Genomic DNA, 19,285 nt, shown 5'->3' with positions numbered 1-19,285 from the left:
TAAAACTATTTTACACCAAAAGCTTTTATCTCTTACAATTTTACACTAAGGTCTAAGGATTTGCTATTCCATATTCATATAGTTATCGTTAATGGGCTTTGCTATTCCATATTCAAACTTTTGGCTACTTATTTATATTTAATCTTGGGCCTTGTGCTGACATTTTAGTATGTCAGGTTAATTCAAAACTTTGGATTTATATGTAAAAAATGTCATATTTTTCTATAATTGTTTGTATTATGTTCGTAACACATTTTGCCATTCTTTTAAAAGCGTCGTCTCGGTATTAATATATTTATTTATAGACGTATTTCGTTATTTCTCCTAATACAATTATCTTAATAAATTTAAGTAATTTTTTTTAAAAGCATCCACATACATAATGTCTCTCGGGCCAACGCCCGAGAGTATTGTGATTTGTGCAAAGAATAATAACTTTTTCTTTTATTTTTTTGTAGGCCCCACATGTTCATTATTTTTCTAATTATTACTTTTAACTTACATTTTTTACATGTTTAACTTTTTTTTCCTCATTATACATTTATTATCTTTGTAAATTTTTTTAATTTTATTTCTTTAAAATACATTTACACCAAAAACTTTGATCTCTTACATTTTGTACTAAGGATTCCATTTTAAATTGTAGGCATCCATTAAACCCTTTTTGTTTCCACCCAAACTTTTTAAGGGAACATGTAATATTTTGGTTTGAATATGGTAGAAAAAAATTAATATATCAAAGTCATCTTTTTACTATTATTATTTGTATTATGATCGCAACACATTTTGTTATTCATATAAGAGCGTCGTTTATGTATCATATTTCGTCATTTCTCATAATACCATTTTCTTAATAAATTTAGATAAATTTCTTAAAAAGAAAGACATCCACAAACGTCATGTCTCCCGGGGTAACGCCCGGGTGACATATCTCGTTACTATTAATCATACATATAATTGGTACATACATATAATTCGTACAAAATGATAAATATGCATACATGGTCTTACAAAAAAAAAAACTTAACATTCTTAATTTTTATGTTTTCTTCATCGAATATTAGTTAAAGGAAAATGATTAAAGATTTGCATCAATAGTTGTATATGTACCTTTTCATCTTTAATTAACTCGGTAAATATAAACCAACTCTACTTAGGTGGGTTGGTCAGGGGTATATTCTAAATTCATTATGTGGGCTCCGGAGGTGAGTTTTCCTCAAGGTCTCGGGTTCGAGTCTTGGGTTTTTCATCTCAAGGTATTTTCCATGAGGAGGGGGTTGGAGGTCCAGCGATTTATTGGTTAAAATTACCTCCAACACGTCTGAATTGAAAGTAGCTTTACAAAAAAAACTCGATAAATATAAACTTTGTAGCTATTTAGATAAAACTAGTTTTTTGTCCCCGGGTGTTGCCCCGGGAGACATTACGTGACATGTAAACATGTGAAAATTTATATAAAATGAAATTTTCGATGCAAAAGTTAAAAAGTAAAAAGTTATGTGATAAAAAGTAAAGAAAAATGAAACGTTGGTGACTGAAGTTGAAAAAATAAAAGTATAAAAAGTAAATAGAACAAAACTTTGTGTGAAAAGTAGAAAAAATAAAAGTGATGTGGCAAAAAGTAAAATGACGAAAACTTCGTAAATTTATGTGATAAAAAGTAAAGAGAATGAAACTTTCGTGACAAAAGGTAGAAAAACAAATGTATAAAAAGTAAATAACACAAAATTTTCGTGCAAGAAATAAAAGAAATAAAAGTTATGTGACAAAAAGTAAAAGTTTAAAAGTTTCTGTGATAAAAAGTAAAAAGAATGAATTTTCATGGAAGAAATTAGAAAAATAAAAGTTGAAAAACTAAATAAAACAAAGCTTTCGTGCCAAAAATAAAAGAAATTAAATTTAAGTGAAATAAAGTTAAAAGTTTCCGTCATAAAAAGTAAAAAAATGAAACTTTCGTGGCAAAAGTTAGAAAAACATATGTTTAAAAACTAAATAAAAGCAAACTTTTGTGCTAAAAGTAAAAGAAATTAAAGTTATGTGACAAAAGTTAAAAGGTTAAAGTTAAATGGCAAATATTAAGAAACCTAAAGTTAAAAGGTTAGAGTTAGCTGATAGGGACCATTGTTGTAACAAATTTAACGACAGGGACTATAATTGCAGGAAAAAATTAACAGACGTTAGCTGATGAGGACCATTGCTGCAACAAATTTAACGACAGGGACTAAAAGTGTTGAAAATGTATGACGCACGCAAACCGATTTATGCTTTTTAGTATATATAATAATGCACATCTTCAATAACATATAGAAGGTATATGGAGCTGGTTGGTATGTTAACCAATAATTTGGGTCTCATTTAATGTATATACCATGTACAAAGATCAACCCATATATTACGTATAAATAAGATAACAACTAATTTGGTTACGTGTTCAAAACCTTGAAATGCATTTGGTCACGGGTTCGAAACTTTGAAATGCATATTGGGAAATCCTTGCGAATGAGGTGAGACATGAGGGTTTTATTTGGCATTTTGGTGATTTCCTCCAGAACGGTAGTGAGACTTCTACTGCCAGTCATACCCTCAGATTGACTGTGCTGGTGACGTGGTCGATCTCTACCGGACGATGAAGAGACAATGATGCTAAGTCCAATCACCACTAGTGTTAAAAAATTAGAAGCTAACAACTAATTAAGCTACAAACTTCACCTTAACTAGCTTATAAAATTTGAAAAAAAATCACTTCGAAAGAAATCGATTGGCTCCATGCGGCCGATTTTAGTTGTCGATGCTCTTTATTACTCCTTCCGTCCCATTTTAGTTGTCATGTTGACTAACTTTGACCGTAAATAACTTTGTTTGTGTCGTGTAACCCTTTATATAAAATATATGAATGGATTGGGTTTTTAATGTACTTTTCGTTCATATAAGTTTCATCAACTACTATATAGTACAAATAAAGTTATTTACGGTCAAAGTTAATCATCAGACAAAAGAACTGTCTCAAATTCACACCCGGCCCCACGTTATTGTGTTTCTTATACTTTTTTTTTTGCCGTTTCATTAATCTCTTTTACTTTCGTACATCATTCCAAAAATATCCATCCATTAATATACATAAAAACCCAATAAATAAATACAGTAACAATATTCTTTATTCCTCTACAAAACCTATATTTCAAATTTCAAATTTTTTCTTTATATAATTTGAGATCTCCTTTTTTTTTTTTAATCTATTCTTTTCAAAATTATTTTATTATTTTTTTAAAATCTTCTTAAATATATTTGTATGCAAAATGGGTTCAAGTCCACGAACAGTTGAAGAGATCTTTAAAGATTATAGCGCCCGTCGTTCCGGCATCATTCGTGCTTTAACTCATGGTATTCTTTTTTTTTTTTTCTTTTTATTATTATTATTTATTTTTTATTTTTACATAAACCCTAATTTATATTAATTTATTTTTAAAACCCTAATGGCAATTTCCCCTCTATATATTTATTTACTAACTTATTAATTTATTGAATTTTGTATTTTATTTATTTACTTAGATGTTGATGAATTCTATGGACTGTGTGATCCAGGTATTACAATTTTTTTTTTTTTTTTTTTACTTTTGATTAAGTTTTTTATTTAATTTATTGTATTATTTCAAATATATGTATCATGTATGTTTGTTTATGTTCAAACTGTAAATATGCTGTTAAGTAAGAAAATTAAAAAGTAAAGATTTAATATAAGGCATTTTTTTATTTAAAGTTTGCTCTCTCGTTAAGGCGCAGTAAATAGTTTTACGACGTCGCGTTGAAAATTATTTTTCGGGTTCGGTTATTTAGTTGTACCGTGGTTTACTGGGTGTGTATATATATATATATATAGAGAGAGAGAGAGAGAGAGAGAGAGAGGGAGAGGGAGAGGGTAACACTCCGGTGAGAACATTTTTAAAATAAGAACGGTGTTTATGAATAATAAAATTTGCAATATAATTTTTAACTAAATATGAGAAAGTTTATTTAAAAAAAAACTTTTTAGGAACGGATTCATGTTGTTTTTGAGGGTGCATATAGCTTCATTCGTATCTTAAAGTTAAAAATGCAGTTTAAAGAGTGACTAAAATGACAGTGCGTATGGTATGTTGGATTATTTGTGAGTGCCGATAGCATATGGTGTTTAAAAGTTAAAACCAAGTGATTTTTTGCCCAAAATTAGGTGAAATGCAGATTCAGTTTTTGACGCTAAATTGCTTAATATCGCAGCCTTTTATAATATGATGAAATAGGTCGTAAGTACTTATATTTATGCACTCCCAAATACTGAATACCTTTTAGCTTATTTTAAGCGAAAACACAGTTATTTTTAAGCAGTGAGTGCTGCATATATTGAGCATGGCTTCTAACGATTAAAAATTAGCACTCCCAAGTCCCAAACACCCAAAATGTGTGTGTGTGTTTTTTTTTTAAATTTTCGTTTTGGGTTTTTGCCTTCTTTATTTGAGTTTTCTTTTTTGGGCTCAAAAAATGGCTTTATTCAAGAAACTCGATGTGGTATAACATGTGTTTTCTATGAGAGTACTTTCTAAAAATCTGCTGGGCTACAGATTGTTATGCTCTCAGATCTTAGCGATAAACAAATGTGGTAATAATTAATTTAATCGAGGCTTCATATCTTTTCTTTCTGTATGGTTTCAGATAAAGACAACCTATGTCTATATGGACATCCAAATGACAGTTGGGAAGTCACTCTTCCAGCAGAGGAAGTTCCGCCAGAGCTTCCCGAGCCAGCTCTTGGAATCAACTTTGCAAGAGATGGCATGGTTCGAAAAGACTGGCTCTCACTAGTTGCAGTCCACAGTGACTGCTGGTTGCTCTCTGTATCTTTCTATCTTGGTGCACGGCTAACTAAAAATGAAAGGTGCTTACTTTCTTTTGACATTCTCTGTTGATGTCAATTGGTTCATAATCTGTATTTTTATCGGCATGATGTCTTCCATGTTCTGCCTTTCATATATGTTGTCAAATAATAGCTGTTCCCTTTATTTCGTTCCATGCAGCTATTGTCAACATTATTCACTAAATGCTTTCTAATTGCATCTTGTAATAATGTTCATAGGAATGAACCTGTTCTTCGATCCACTGTTATTATTTATGAATTATAATGAATATGTTTATTCTAGGTTTCACATGTGAGTTGCTAATGTTTATTTTAGTTATTCTTTCACTGGGTATGTAGCTTTATAAGTTTGCAGGACTTAATTTTCATATTTGTGGTAAAAGTCACAGTTAACATAGAGATGTTTTCTGTTTGGCTGTTTCTTATGTCACTCTTTCTTTTAGAAGCTTCCTCACCTATTTTCCCCATAACATAAATCATATAATAAAATAATAATTAAATCATCTGTGGCTGTTAATCTTTCTTGTAAGTTCTACTGTAAAAACTAGTTGTATCTTGTATGGGGTGTTTGTTAGTGATTACATAGTCTCTTGGTCTTGGAGTTGATATATTAACAAATGTTTGTAAGGAACTGATTCTTATTTACTGTCAAGATATTCAGATTTAGAAAATCAGGTTGCTATATCAAAACTTATCATTGAAATAAGTGAGAAGTGTTGTCAAACTATTCCCAACTTTAATCAATTGATTATGTTGTTCTAGTTATGCAATTTTTTATATTTTGTCTTTAAAACACACTTTTTATTGGGTTCATAGTTCATATTATCTATTTTAGTAACAGGTATGATGTAATTATTCTCTGTTACTTACTCAAAATAGCTTACTTAGTAACTTTGTTTATGTAGTAGTCCCAACGCATTTTGTTTAATTTATTGTAAGTAGTTATTGTATTTATTACAGTTTATGGTTGTCTATGTCATGTGGACACTTGAATTGGTTGCTGCTATGTTCAATTTGCAATCATCTTCTTGTGAAGAAAGCATAAGAGCATTGATGTCACTAACTTTGGTCCACAAGATTGTTTTATCTGCCATTATTTGCTATGTAATTAATAGATGTAACAAGAAAGGGAATTCACATATATAACCATTGGGCGTGAGACTTTAATAAATTAATCATTATAATTGGAAAATTCACTAATTTCTGGAAGTTGCAAAACCGTGAAAGTTTTGGCTTTTGATTACTGGGTTGTCTCAAGTTGGATTCACGTTCTGATATGCTTGTTTACAGGAAGCGGCTGTTTAGCATGATTAATGATCTGCCCAATGTTTTTGAAGTTGTGAAGGGACAAAAGCATGTAAAAGACAGGCCCAGTGCAGATAGTGGAAGTAAATCTAAGGGCAGTACAAAGGTAACAAAGTTGAATGTTTACTTATACGAGTTATCAATATTACAGTTTTTAAGATAGGACGAGAAAGTTGTTTTCTTTTTTCTTATTTTTTTTTTTGGGGGGGGTATATTAATCTGTCAAGATGGGTCACTTATTTGAACCCTAATAAACAGTTTGTATGTCAAACATGACCCTAATAAACAGGTTGGCTGGGGTTAGAGTGGGTTGACTTGAAATATATTTCTTGTATTTATTTGAACCGTAATAAACAGTTTGTATGTCAAACATGACCGCAGAAGATATCTTTTCAGTCCATATATGGTATCTTGAACAAAATGCTTTTGGGGGTTCTGTGCATCACATACACTTTGGGGAGTTTTTATCAAAGTGTTTTGCCCATTTGCCTCCTTTGATTTACTCTGTGTTTGAATGGTTTAAGATAATACATAATGCCTGACTCATTCATTATTGAATAATTGAATGAATTGTGATTAGTGATTACCAGTTACCACCTTTGACAAGTACTAAAAAACTTGTGCATTCTAAGGTGTAGTATCGGTTTCCAACCAGCCCAAATCAGAACTCGATTAAAACCTTAAACTATAATAAATTGGACTTAAGAATTGTAATAGATAGTTTTGTGGTCCTCACAGGAATTTAGTTTATTTTGTGTTTCCGTTCTTTTCTTTATATTCCTTACCAAAAATTTTTTTAAACATTCGAATTCTTCTTTTCTTGAGCATCTCTTTTTAGTAATATTGTTCATGAATAACCCAAGTATTATATGAGGTTTACAGCATCATGGAAAAAACAAGATGCATACGTTTCATTTAGGTTGCGGTTGGTATGCAGTAATGAAATGTGGAATGGAATAAATTACAATGGAATGAACTATATTTGTTTGTTTACCTTTTTTTGGAATGGAATGGTCTATTCCATTAGGAATGTGATTCCATCATTTTCATTCTTTAGGGAACCTTGTTTTTATTTCATTCCATTTTAGAATGGAAATGGAACTACAAATATAGCCTTAAACAACTTTAACTCCTCTATCTATGAGTATTTTTGTCCCTTTTCCTTGTTCTCCATTCCTGACTTTTTGTTCCAGGAATTTTTTCACTTGGGTTAGAAGTAACTTTTATGCACGCCTAGGACAATACGCCTTTCATATGTGGTAGTCCTTTCAGTTGGTGGTGCAGGTTGGTCAAATATCAAAACGGGTAACAATTTGTGTGGATCAAAACAGCTAACACTTCCCAAAAATTTCTACATGTATTTATGTTCAATTTGGCTACATAATATAGTAGGTTACTAGGTTGTATGCATTACAAAGACATGCAACTTGTTGGGTGACTTCTGGCCTGTTCAACGCATTTGACCATTCTTAATTCTTATATGTTGTCATTCGAAATAAAATATAGCCAAAATCAATAGTGTTGAAATGCCATCTCTACGTTTAAGTATCACGTCAGTTTATAAATTTCAGTGTTAGAATTTGTGATCTTTCGCAGTTATTTTGCCAGAATTCTACCTTTAAAATGCTTTCTCTGTCTCCTTTTGGCTGATTCTAGAGGGGTCGGGTTGACCCATTTGCACATGGATAGCTTGACCCAATAAAGTGCCTTTGGGTCGACCATCATCAAATGTTTGTTTTACTACATAAATTTGCAATGATTATAGTACTATGGTTTCTGTAATCATCTTTTATGCATTATTTTATTATTTGAAAATATGAGAAAACTGTGTACGCTTTAACCCGTTGTCAACTTTCCCTTGGGAGACATGGGAGAAGTTAAACCTTCCTCTTACTATGTATGAGATTCAGCTTATTTCTAACTTCAACGTATATTAACTTCGGTTGTTGCGTATGCAGAGATCAAGTGACGGACATGTTAAAAATATCTCGAAGGTTGCAGTAGAAGAGTATGAGGAGGAAGAAGATGAACATGGTGACACACTGTGTGGCACCTGTGGTGGAAACTACAGTGAAGCCGAGTTCTGGATTTGCTGTGACATCTGCGAGAAGTGGTATCATGGCAAGTGTGTGAAAATAACACCTGCAAAGGCTGATACTATAAAGCAGTACAAATGCCCGTCTTGCATGAAACGAAACAAACCCTAGTGCTGAAAATCGATGAAAATAACACCTGCAAAGGCTAGTCAATTTACTTCTAAAAGAAAAAAATGTTGATGCTGTTTCTTATTGTTGTGAAAGATCAATGCAATGATGATGCTATACTTACTGGTATTTCATGAAGGGGAAGCTTTACCTTGCTCTTCATCTGTTACTTATCTTTTTTCTTTTAGTACCAAGGAGTTGCCCCTTGTTGAAAGGGGTTGAATTGTAGCTGATACTCATTTGTAGATTACAATTATCCTATCAATTGGGTGATGTGTTTCTCGTTTATAATTTTACATTGCTGTAGGATGCACGACTTGCTCAGGATGCGTTCTTGTATTGCATGAGTAGAGTGTCAGGTTTTGACCATAAAAGTTGATCATTTGTTTGATTGTGAGATTTGCTTCACCCATAATGGGGTTTAACATAATCGAAACTAAATCATCTTGCCTTGTAATCTAATTATTACAGTAATTGATTTCTGTCGAGTCAAATTACCTGAATGCAATAAGAATACAGCATTTCTTCTGTTCGATATATGTTCCAAGTTCACTAGACAAAGCGAAGAATAATGTACATTTAAATGGATACGGTTGCTTAGCATTTTATTTCCACCTCGCTGGACAATTTCATAAGCAGAATTCAATGATAGTTTAAACCCAAGACATGGTCAACCTTTTCTTGTTAGGAAAGGGAACTCACCTTCCTAAAATCCAATGAAGGTCAACAGCTGCATTTACACAGAAAAAGACACTTAAGGTTGTTTTGCATGGTCCTTTGAGTTGAATGAATATGTTGAGACATCTTGTTTTCATTGGGCAACTCACCAATTGATATAAACCAAGACATTGAGTTTCACAAGTTTCGGACTCTCCTAAACTTGTACTTAGTTTAATCCGAAATGTTTCCTTATGCAGACATTATATAGCATCTTCTTCCTTAGCCCACATCGCCTAAGAATATCTTTAATACGAATCTCAGAGTCAGTTGTGTTTGGTTAACAAACATGGGATCTACTCGGTCTGATCAAGGTGCTGGAAAAGAGCGATTGAAGTGGACCCAAGAGCTTCATGATCTGTTTGAGAAAGCAGTTAACCAGCTCGGTGGTCCTGATAGTAAGTGCATATAACAAGTTCTGACATAAATGAGCACGGTGCTTGCTTGTTGATTGATTTAACCCCTTATTAGGCTGCTTTACAACAGAACATGTATTTTAGGCAGCCCGATTTGATTGCTGTTACTTGATGTGATTTTCAGGGGCAACACCGAAGGGTATATTGAAGGCCATGGGGATAACAGGTTTAACTATCTACCATGTTAAAAGCCACTTACAGGTAAAACCCCAATCATTGTAGATATCATGAACTATTTCAGCTAATTTATTAAAAGTCCTTTTTTTGAATGATTGGTATACCACGAAATTCATCCTTATAAGTACTAACTCATGTTTAACGCGACCAGATGCACGATATAGTAGTACATGGATAAGTCTAGTGGTGTACATTTCACCGCCCTTTACCTATATGTCACACACTATAAGCACTAGTGTAAGACCCTCGAGATAACAGCAACAACGTACATCTAAAATTTTTTTTTCCTTCTTCCAAGCAACACCAGCAGTTGGACTTATTGTGTGTAATCTTAAAAAAATTGATTTTGTGTACATATGTACTAATCTGAAGCTCTAATTTCTCATACTAATATTCCTAAAGGTAGACATGTCTAAACCTCTTTTTTTTCATCTGTTTATTGTTTTGCAGAAATATAGAATGTCCAAGTTTGTCCCTGAATCATCAAGACGTAAGTTCCAACACTGTTTCAATCATGAACAAGATATATTCGATTATATATATTATTTCGTAATGAGATAGCTCATAACCTGATTTTAATAAGGGATTAGTATCCTGAAATGTAACAAACTTTGGACAAATGTCTATAGTGTGAAATAACTAAAGTTGTGTTCATTGTATGTAATCATCTTTAAATTATGTGTATTGTATGTATGAAAATGTCTCTGACCAATTAAAAACTATCAAGTGGCAATTATATATGGTGCCACGTATGCATTCTTACATACAATACAAATAATTTAAAGATGATTACATACAATAAACACAACCTTAGTTATTTCATACTATAGACATTCGCCCAAAGTTTGTTACATTTCAGGATACTTATCCCTTTTAATAAACAGCTGTGTATATGATATTTCACTAAAATTGAACTGTATGATATTTAGATAAAGTTAAGATGGTTAAAATTTGAAAATCAGAACAATGAGAATTTATCACTATTGTAGTATTGTATATTCTTGTTCTTACAGACTTGTATTTTATGTAATCAACAGGAGACAAGTCTGAGAAAAGAAGCCTAGCCGACATTTTTCCAAATTTCAGCGTAACATCGTGAGTAATTTCATGATAACTTCCATCATACATCACTTTGTAGTTCATGATGCAGCTAAAGTTTGTCATGTTTTATGTTATGAATTATTCTCTCAAACTTTGCAGTGGTGCTCAGCTAAATGAAGCTTTACAAATGCAAATGGAAGTTCAAAGACGATTAAGTGATCAGCTTGAGGTACAATTCCCAAAGACCCGTGATTGATTGTTTTCTTTAGTTTTTCATGTCATTCTGTATCATCAGAGCAAGAAAGAAAACAATGAAATATTCTGAGCCTGCTAACGAATTACATGAGTATGGAGAATTATTTAAATTAGCAAACATGAAAATGAGTTAAAAGAGTTGAAAAGGTCAAATATAGTTTTGTAATCATCTAAAATACACTTATGGACAACTAAGTGTTGTCACCCAGCAAAAGTTGCTTTTGCCCATACCCGTTTGACCCATTACCCAACCCATTTTGCCAAAAAGTCCTTGTGTTAATCAGTTAATGTACATTTTGCTCTTTTGGGGTTTATGAAACAGGTACAAAAGAACTTGAAGCTGAAAATTGAAGCACAATCAAAATTTCTTGAGAAACTGACCGAAGAACACAAAATTAGGCCAATTATGAGCAAAATCAACAGTAGATCTCCAACATCTCTACCTTCTCTTTGTGACGTGTCTGAAACCATAATTAAGGACTTTGAATCTGATTCTGAAGTGGACACAAATGAGATGAGAGTGTGGCAAGATCAAACGTTCACAAAGAGGTTTAGAGTTGATGACGATGATCTTGCATCCAGTCAAAGATTTAAACGCCCTTTCCTCAGCACTCAAAGTATTGTCGTTCCAAAGGGTGGCAATTCATTTCCATCCCAAGACAACATATTTCCATGGGGTTTATCGTTTTGCCAATCACCTTTGATACCAACTTCGTTTAATTCTTTTGGTTAGAATGAATGTCCATTGTTGGCTTATTCCACGGAATTTTGTGCATGTTGGTTTACACTGTACTTAAATAAGTTGTTGGTTTATTTTGATAAATAAGCATGAAGTTCTACAATTATTACATACTTGCACGAATTAAGGTGTTATTTTTAGATTATCAATGATGATCTTTATGTTCATTGACGATAACTGACTTGAACCTTTTTGAAGTGAAATTTGTATTTATATACGCCGAAATGTGACTGTATGCACTCCCATAGAAGTAATATTGCTAATCCATTAATGTATATCAACGAAATCAGCTAGATATAACATCATCAAAACGCATCTTAAACACCCCACAGTTTTACATCTTAGAATTAGAAACATTCATCACTATCGTAAAGATACGTAGTATCTGTTGGAATGTTTGGGTCACCCACGTGAAGGTGGGCTGACTAGGAAACAATCTTGGATGGAAAGTTGTAAACTTGGTGGCCAAGACTAATCGTTTGGTAGCATCGTATTGAGATTAGGATACGTTAGTTACCATATTTATGTAATTCCTAGTTATAGTCAAAGCGTATTATGAAGGCTATATATACCGTGGATTAGATGGTTAGGGAATGTAAAGATTCAAGTTTTTGCGTTAGTTTTCTTGATCAATAATATTAGGGAGTTAGCCTAATATCTATTCGGATTGCTCTGTTTATTTTACTATAATTGGTACCAGAGCCTGGTTAAATCAAAACACATCCAATTCGCAGCAGCTTTTAAATTCGCATCTAATTCGTAGAAAGCTTCAAGAAGTCGGTCGATTTTAATATTTGGTGATAGAATTAATTATCTAGCATCAAGATTGGTCGGTGTGAAACACTTGGTGAATTAATTAGCTGCCTATTTAAATTAGAGCTGCTTTCTTGAATTCGATTGTGGGACGGTGGAATTTAATTCACGTGGCTCATAGAAATCCATTCAGGATTTGTGAATTGAGTTAAACTCTTCATTATAATAATTCACTAGCTGTGTATAAGGGCTAGAGAAGTATTCATTATAAACTCGATCTCAAAAACTAAAGATGAAGCTTTACAGTGTCCGATGCTCACATCAACAAACTATACAATCTGGGCCATAAGAATTAAAGCCGTGTTTAAAGCTCATGGCGTGTGGGATTGTATAGAAACCGGAGCCAGAACAAGTAGTACCAGATTCCAAGAAAGATAACATGGCGATAGCATTGCTGCTACAATCTATTCCCGAGGAGTTAGCTTTGCAAGTTGGTAATCTTGAAACAGCAAAGGCGATGTGGGATGGAATCAAAGCACAAAACGTTGGTGTTGAGAGAGTGCGGGAAGCTCGACTTCAGACTCTCATCTCTGAATTTGAAGGAGTCAAGATGAAGGAGACAAGTACAATAGGCGAATTCGCAAGTAAGTTATCTGGTATGGCTACAACTGCAGCTGCACTTGGAACTCCCTTTGAGGAATCTCGACTTGTAACAAAATTCCTTAATGGGTTACCAAGACGTTTCATCCTTATGGTTGCCTCGATTGAACAAATGCTTGACTTAAAAACAACGAAGCTCGATGAGGTTGTGGGAAGGATGAAAGCATATGAAGAAAGAATAAAAGGGGAGGAAACTCATGGTGGCGAACAAGAACACCTAATGTTTACTTATGCGTCAAGCAGTTCTTCAAGATCTAACTCTAACAGAGCTAATAGAGGACGGGGTAAGGAGTCAAACCGTGGTAGAGGGGGAGGTCGTGGACAAGGACAGTCAAGCCGAGCCCAAAATAAAGCAAATAATAATGATAAACTAAAGGGAAAAACCCGTGACTACTCCAAAATCCAATGTTACCGCTATGATAAATTTGGGCACTTTGTGTCAAGATGTCCGGAGCGAAAAAAGGATGGACGTAATAATGATGAACCTGATGATGACGACCCAACACTTTTCATGGCAGGAACCATTGAATTCGTCAATCTTAAAGAAGAAAGAATTGTGCCGAGCAAGTATGAGAGCAAAGAAAAGGATACATGGTGTTTAGACAATGGAGCAAGCAACCATATGACAGGTATTGTCTCTTTCTTTGCTGAGTTAAATACATGTATACGGGGTAAAGTAAAATTTGGAGACAGGTCCAAGGTGGATATCTGCGGGAAAGGTTCTATTATGTTTGTAGGGAAGACGGGGGATAGTCGATTGCTTACTGATGTTTACTACATACCAAGTCTCCGTAGCAACATAATAAGTCTTGGGCAAGTTACGGAACTTGGGTGTGACATTTGCATGAAAGACGAGTTTCTCACGATTCGAGATAACAAAGGGAAAAAGTTAATGCAAGTAACAAGATCAAAGAACCGCCTCTATATGATAAAGCTTAAAACTGACACACCAAGATGTTTGCAAGCAATGATTGATAATGAGAGTTGGTTATGGCATGCGAGACTTGGGCATGTTAACTTTGCTACAATGAAACAAATGCAACAAAAGGAACTCGTTTATGGACTGCCAAAGATAAGTGACGACAATCAAATATGTGACTCGTGTTTGATTGGTAAGCAAGCAAGAAAACCATTTGTCAAAGAAGCATAGAGCAAGAAAAAGACTCTGGTTCAGGGACGTTTTGGATCATGGTTGGTGATGGCCCAGATACGGGGGTGGGAAATGACATAGAAAGGGAAGCTACTGATCAAACCAGTGAAGATGAGTTCCAGGTTGAAGGATCAGACAATGATGGACCAGCTAGCCCAACCCAAACTATGGAGCCTAATGAAGCCCAACCAACCAATCTGGAACCACAACTTAGACGATCAGATCGGGCTCACAATGCTCCTGTATGGCACAACGACTATGTATTAAATATAAGTCTTACTGATGATGAATATTTAATGCTAGCAGATGATGAACCATACGGATTTGATGATGCAAAAGGAAAACCAGAGTAGATGGAAGCTATGAAACTTGAGCTTGAGTCAATAAATAAAAACCGTACATGGATGTTAGTCGAGCCACCCAAAGATATGAAAGTGATCGGATTGAAGTGGGTGTTCAAGATCAAGAAAAATGCTGATGGATCTCTGAACAAATACAAAGCAAGACTTGTCGCGAAAGGCTATGTTCAACAACCTGGTGTAGATTTCGACGAGGTATTCGCTCCAGTAACAAGGCTCGAAACCGTAAGGCTCTTACTTGCTTTAGCTGCGAATCAAGAATGGGTTGTGCATCACCTTGATGTAAAGTCAGCATTCTTGTATGGAGAGTTAAAAGAAGATGTCTTTGTGTTTCAACCAGAAGGTTTCGAAAGAAAGGGCGAAGAACATAAAGTTTACAAGTTAGTAAAAGCTTTATATGGGCTACGACAAGCACCCCGTGCATGGAATGCAAAGTTGAATGAAATTTTGACCAAACTGAAATTTGTAAGATGTTCACAAGATCATGCAGTATACCGAAAACAAGAGAACGATCATATTCTTTTAGTTGGAGTATATGTTGATGATTTGATAGTTACGGGCTCTAGCATGAAACTGATTCAAGTTTTTAAACGCGATATGGCTAAACGATTTGAAATGTCAGATTTGGGTTTACTTTCCTATTATTTAGGAATCAGGGGCGGATCCACTGTAATAAGAGTGGGGGCAACTGCCCCCAATAACTTTGAAATTGTTAATGCAAGTGCTATGAGTTTTTAAGGTAAATATAACTCAATATTTCTCGTTGCCCCCGACTCAATATTTGAATGCCTTTCTCAAAACAATAAAATAATGATAAAAGCAATGATATAAGCCAAAACTGATGATTAAAATCTATGTAGAAATGAAGTTTAAGATATTGATATTAATGGTGGAATACTGGTTTTGTGTTCTTGAGAGAACAAAGAAGATGATGACATAATGGTACAAAAGTCTTTGACCCTTTTTTCCAATTATTTCAATAAAACCCTTTATAATTGTTTATAGTTATAGATCTTGCCCTTGAACTTTATGATACATTTATTCAATGACTTAAATTCAATCATATATATAAATATAAATATATCTATTGTTACTACCATCTAGCTTAACACTTAATAGGGTTTTAAAGTTTAAAGTTTAAACCACTAAAAAAATAATTGTGCTATTTGTTTACAAAATTTAATTGGGGTATTTTCAAAGCGTTTTGTATGGGGTCTCAAAAAGTCTCATGACTCGCCCTATCTATAACTCATCGCATTCGTGTTACATTTTTGTCATCATGCCCCCATTATATAAAAATCCTGGATCTGCCTCTGTTAGGAATTGAAGAACTACAAGGTGAAGGCAAAATTCAAATTAAGCAAGAATCATATGCAAGGAAAATATTGCAAGAAGTTGGGCTGATAAATTGCAACTCATCTCAAACACCAATGGATCAAAATGTCAAAGTTTCAAAAGATGAAGATGGTGAAGACTTTGAGGCAACAAAGTATCGAAAGATCATTGGTTGTCTACGGTATCTATTGCACACACGACCCGATTTGGCGTTTTCAATGGGTGTTGCAAGTAGATATATGCAAAATCCAAAGAAATCTCATGCCACGTTAGTCAAGCAAATTTTGCGATATCTGAATGGCACCATCGGATATGGAATTGTTTATACTAAAGGTGAGAACGTGTTAATTGGCTATAGTGATAGTAGCCATAACATCGATCAAGACGATGGAAGGAGTACCACTGGGCATGTGTTTTATCTTGGAGAGTCTCCGATTACATGGTGCTCACAAAAACAAAGCACCGTGGCATTGTCATCTTGTGAAGCTGAGTACATGGCAGCTAGTTCAGCTTCTTGCCAAGCTGTATGGTTAAAGGAGTTATTCGAAGAACTGATGGGGTGTAAGACTAAACCCGTGACACTTCGAATAGATAACACTTCGGCTATTGCTCTCGTAAAAAACCCGGTGTTTCATGGTAGAAGCAAACACATAAAATCCAGGTTTCATTATATACGAGAATGTGTGGACCGAGAAGACATAAATGTTGAACACGTGAACGGGGTGGATCAACGAGCTGATATACTTACCAAGGCTCTTGGAAGAATGAAGTTTAAAGAAATGATCAGCAAGCTTGGAGTTGAAGACTTAAAGTGTCCAAACATTCGGGGGTGAATGTTGGAATGTTTGGGTCACCCACGTGAAGGTGGGCTGACTAGGAAACAATCTTGGATGGCAAGTTGTAAACTTGGTGGCCAAGGCTAATCGTTTGGTAGTATCGTATTGAGATTAGGATACGTTAGTTACCATATTTATGTAATTCCTAGTTATAGTCAAAGCGTATTATGAAGGCTATATATACCGTGGATTAGATGGGTAGGGAATGTACGAGAGATTCAAGTTTTTGCGTTAGTTTTCTTGATCAATAATATTAGGGAGTTAGCCTAATATCTATTCGGATTGCTCTGTTTTTTACTATAGTATCAAATCTCGACGCAGTCCCTGCAAGTCTAAAACCATCTATCACTTCTAGCACAACAACCAAATTTGTTCCATCTAAATCAGCAGATGCAAGTCGGTAGCTTTGAGGTCTAAATCGAACATTTAAACTGAGGCCTTTTCGCACAATAAGGTTGTCTTTAACTCTTCATTTCATTTCAAAATTTATTTTTCTATTTTTGTTAGATCCAAAATTCTTAATTAAATCTTTAATATCAATTTGAAATTATGAGTTTTAATTAGGTCGATACATCAAAAATTCTATCCTAAATAAACAAATGGCTATAGATACAGTGGCCACTCCGCTTTTGATAGTCTAATGATAACCATACATTATTACACAATAGAAGGGGAGTTGTATACATGTTTGGGCGTTGATCAAATTGGTTCCCGTTTTATATAACCAAGCTGACCATTTTAATGAAAAGTTTGTTGTTATTAAGGAGGTTAAGGAGTCATACGACTACATTCTTGACTTGATAGAAAAAGTAGGATATGTTGACAAGGAAAGGAAGCCCAAAAAGAGGGTACTTATCAAAAAGAGGGTACCCTTGACCATTTGATCTAGGGGTGTTCATTATTTGGTTTTACCCAAAAAAACCGCCCAATCCATATGTATTTGGGTTAATTGAATTTGGTTTATTCGGATTTGGGTCGTTATTGGTTCAAACTGAAACACTTAAATGGTTATCGGTTTGGATATGGGTATTGATATGTAACTTTGGAGCCCAACTGAAACCCGATATTTTCTTAAACACATATCTTTATAATTGAGGCAACGAAGAAATTATACTGTCAAAACTGATTTTAAGATTGAAAATATTTTTTATCTCTCAAATCTCATGAAACATTTTATGAAGTCATTTGAAACAATGTGAAAATTACCTAGGAAATAAGTCTACTAATCAACCAAGTTAATATAAAGATGGTAATGATCATATAGAATTTGAATGACTTTCTTATTTATATATCTAAGATTTCCTTTTCCTAGTATTTTCGTTATTGAAACTCCAATATTTATTATAATTTCATATTTTCTGTTTGAAGCTTAAAGTATCTTTTAATTTGAGTACAAGAAATTGCGTCTTGGTTTTGTTTTGATAATCGGAGTTATATATTGACAGCTAGAGCTTCTGCATATTATTTTCAAGCATGATTTCATTATATTAACAACTTCGGGTGAATGATACCCGACCCAATTAAACCGTTTGATAATTTGGTTGGTTTGGATTGATCATGAATAGAATTGGTTTGGTCATTGGGCGGTTAAATTTTTTTCAACTAACCGATTAAACCGAACGAAATAAACCTTTTAAACCGACATCCGACCGTTTGAACACCCATGATTTGATCAACGGTAAAAATTGTTTAATTATTGAAATTTGTACTTTAAATTTTATGATTTTCCTTATTAATAAGATCTTCACTCTTTCTATTTGTACGGATGGTTGGGCCGTGAGTGTTTGGACAATAACACTAACGAAGACCGCAATTGACACAATTACTTATAGGCGAACTTCAAGAGAGTAACTTTGATGGCACTTTTCAATGAACTCTAAACTAGTTTTAATGGTTGAAGTGTCATAGGTACCATGGTTTGCTACATCTAGATTATGATTGGAATGACTTAGTATGTTGATTAAATTATTATGTGATATTTGTTAACTTGTTTGCTTGGATTATAATGTGATAACTGAAAATGCACATTAGTGCCCCATAATTCAATATGCATTTCTAGTTATCACATAATCATTTAAGCAAGTAAACTAGCAAGTATCACATGATAATTCAAAGAACATATCAAAGTAACACATATCAAATATAATCCAAATGTAATGTCACAAACCATAGTACCTACAAATAACCCTACAAGCAAGTTTGACACTTTATATACCATAAAAACTAGTTTAGAGTTCGTGTATAAATGCCATCAATCTTACTCCTTTGGAGATTGCCTATAAGTGATAGTGTCAATTGCGGGCTTGTCACTGCTATAGTCCAAACACTCACGATCCAACCACTATAAACAATAGAAAGAGTGAATATCTTATTTATAGGTAAAATCATACAAAATAGAGTGCAAATTTCAATACCTAAACTTTTCTACTGTTAACCAATGGTGCATCACC

General features: G+C 33.8%; 3 protein-coding genes across 4 annotated transcripts; all 3 read left to right on the top strand.

Moving 5' to 3' along the window:
- The first annotated feature begins 3,214 nt into the window (after positions 1-3,214).
- LOC122581294 (PHD finger protein ALFIN-LIKE 2-like) lies at positions 3,215-8,688 on the top strand. Of its 2 annotated transcripts, XM_043753495.1 has the most exons (5): positions 3,215-3,381; positions 3,550-3,582; positions 4,687-4,909; positions 6,179-6,299; positions 8,152-8,688. In XM_043753495.1, the coding sequence occupies exons 1-5, from the start codon at positions 3,297-3,299 to the stop codon at positions 8,398-8,400; spliced, it is 711 nt and encodes a 236-aa protein (XP_043609430.1). In that variant the 5' UTR covers positions 3,215-3,296; the 3' UTR covers positions 8,401-8,688. The 2 variants fall into 2 exon arrangements, with proteins under 2 accessions (XP_043609430.1, XP_043609431.1); XM_043753496.1 differs by lacking the exon at positions 3,550-3,582.
- A 715-nt stretch (positions 8,689-9,403) lies between these two features.
- Positions 9,404-11,761, top strand: LOC122580901 (myb family transcription factor PHL7-like). The gene is made up of 6 exons (XM_043753046.1): positions 9,404-9,512; positions 9,655-9,731; positions 10,158-10,197; positions 10,745-10,802; positions 10,908-10,977; positions 11,326-11,761. Exons 1-6 carry the CDS (start codon positions 9,404-9,406, stop codon positions 11,734-11,736), a joined length of 765 nt encoding a protein of 254 aa, XP_043608981.1. The 3' UTR covers positions 11,737-11,761.
- A 4,333-nt stretch (positions 11,762-16,094) lies between these two features.
- On the top strand, positions 16,095-16,832 carry LOC122583181 (secreted RxLR effector protein 161-like). Its single transcript, XM_043755607.1, has one exon. The coding sequence runs from the start codon at positions 16,095-16,097 to the stop codon at positions 16,830-16,832; it is 738 nt and encodes a 245-aa protein (XP_043611542.1).
- The last annotated feature ends 2,453 nt before the right edge of the window (positions 16,833-19,285 follow it).

Source organism: Erigeron canadensis, chromosome 9 (genome assembly GCF_010389155.1).
Source record: "Erigeron canadensis isolate Cc75 chromosome 9, C_canadensis_v1, whole genome shotgun sequence".
Taxonomy (NCBI): domain Eukaryota; kingdom Viridiplantae; phylum Streptophyta; class Magnoliopsida; order Asterales; family Asteraceae; genus Erigeron; species Erigeron canadensis.
This window is presented reverse-complemented; position numbering and strand designations above follow the sequence as displayed.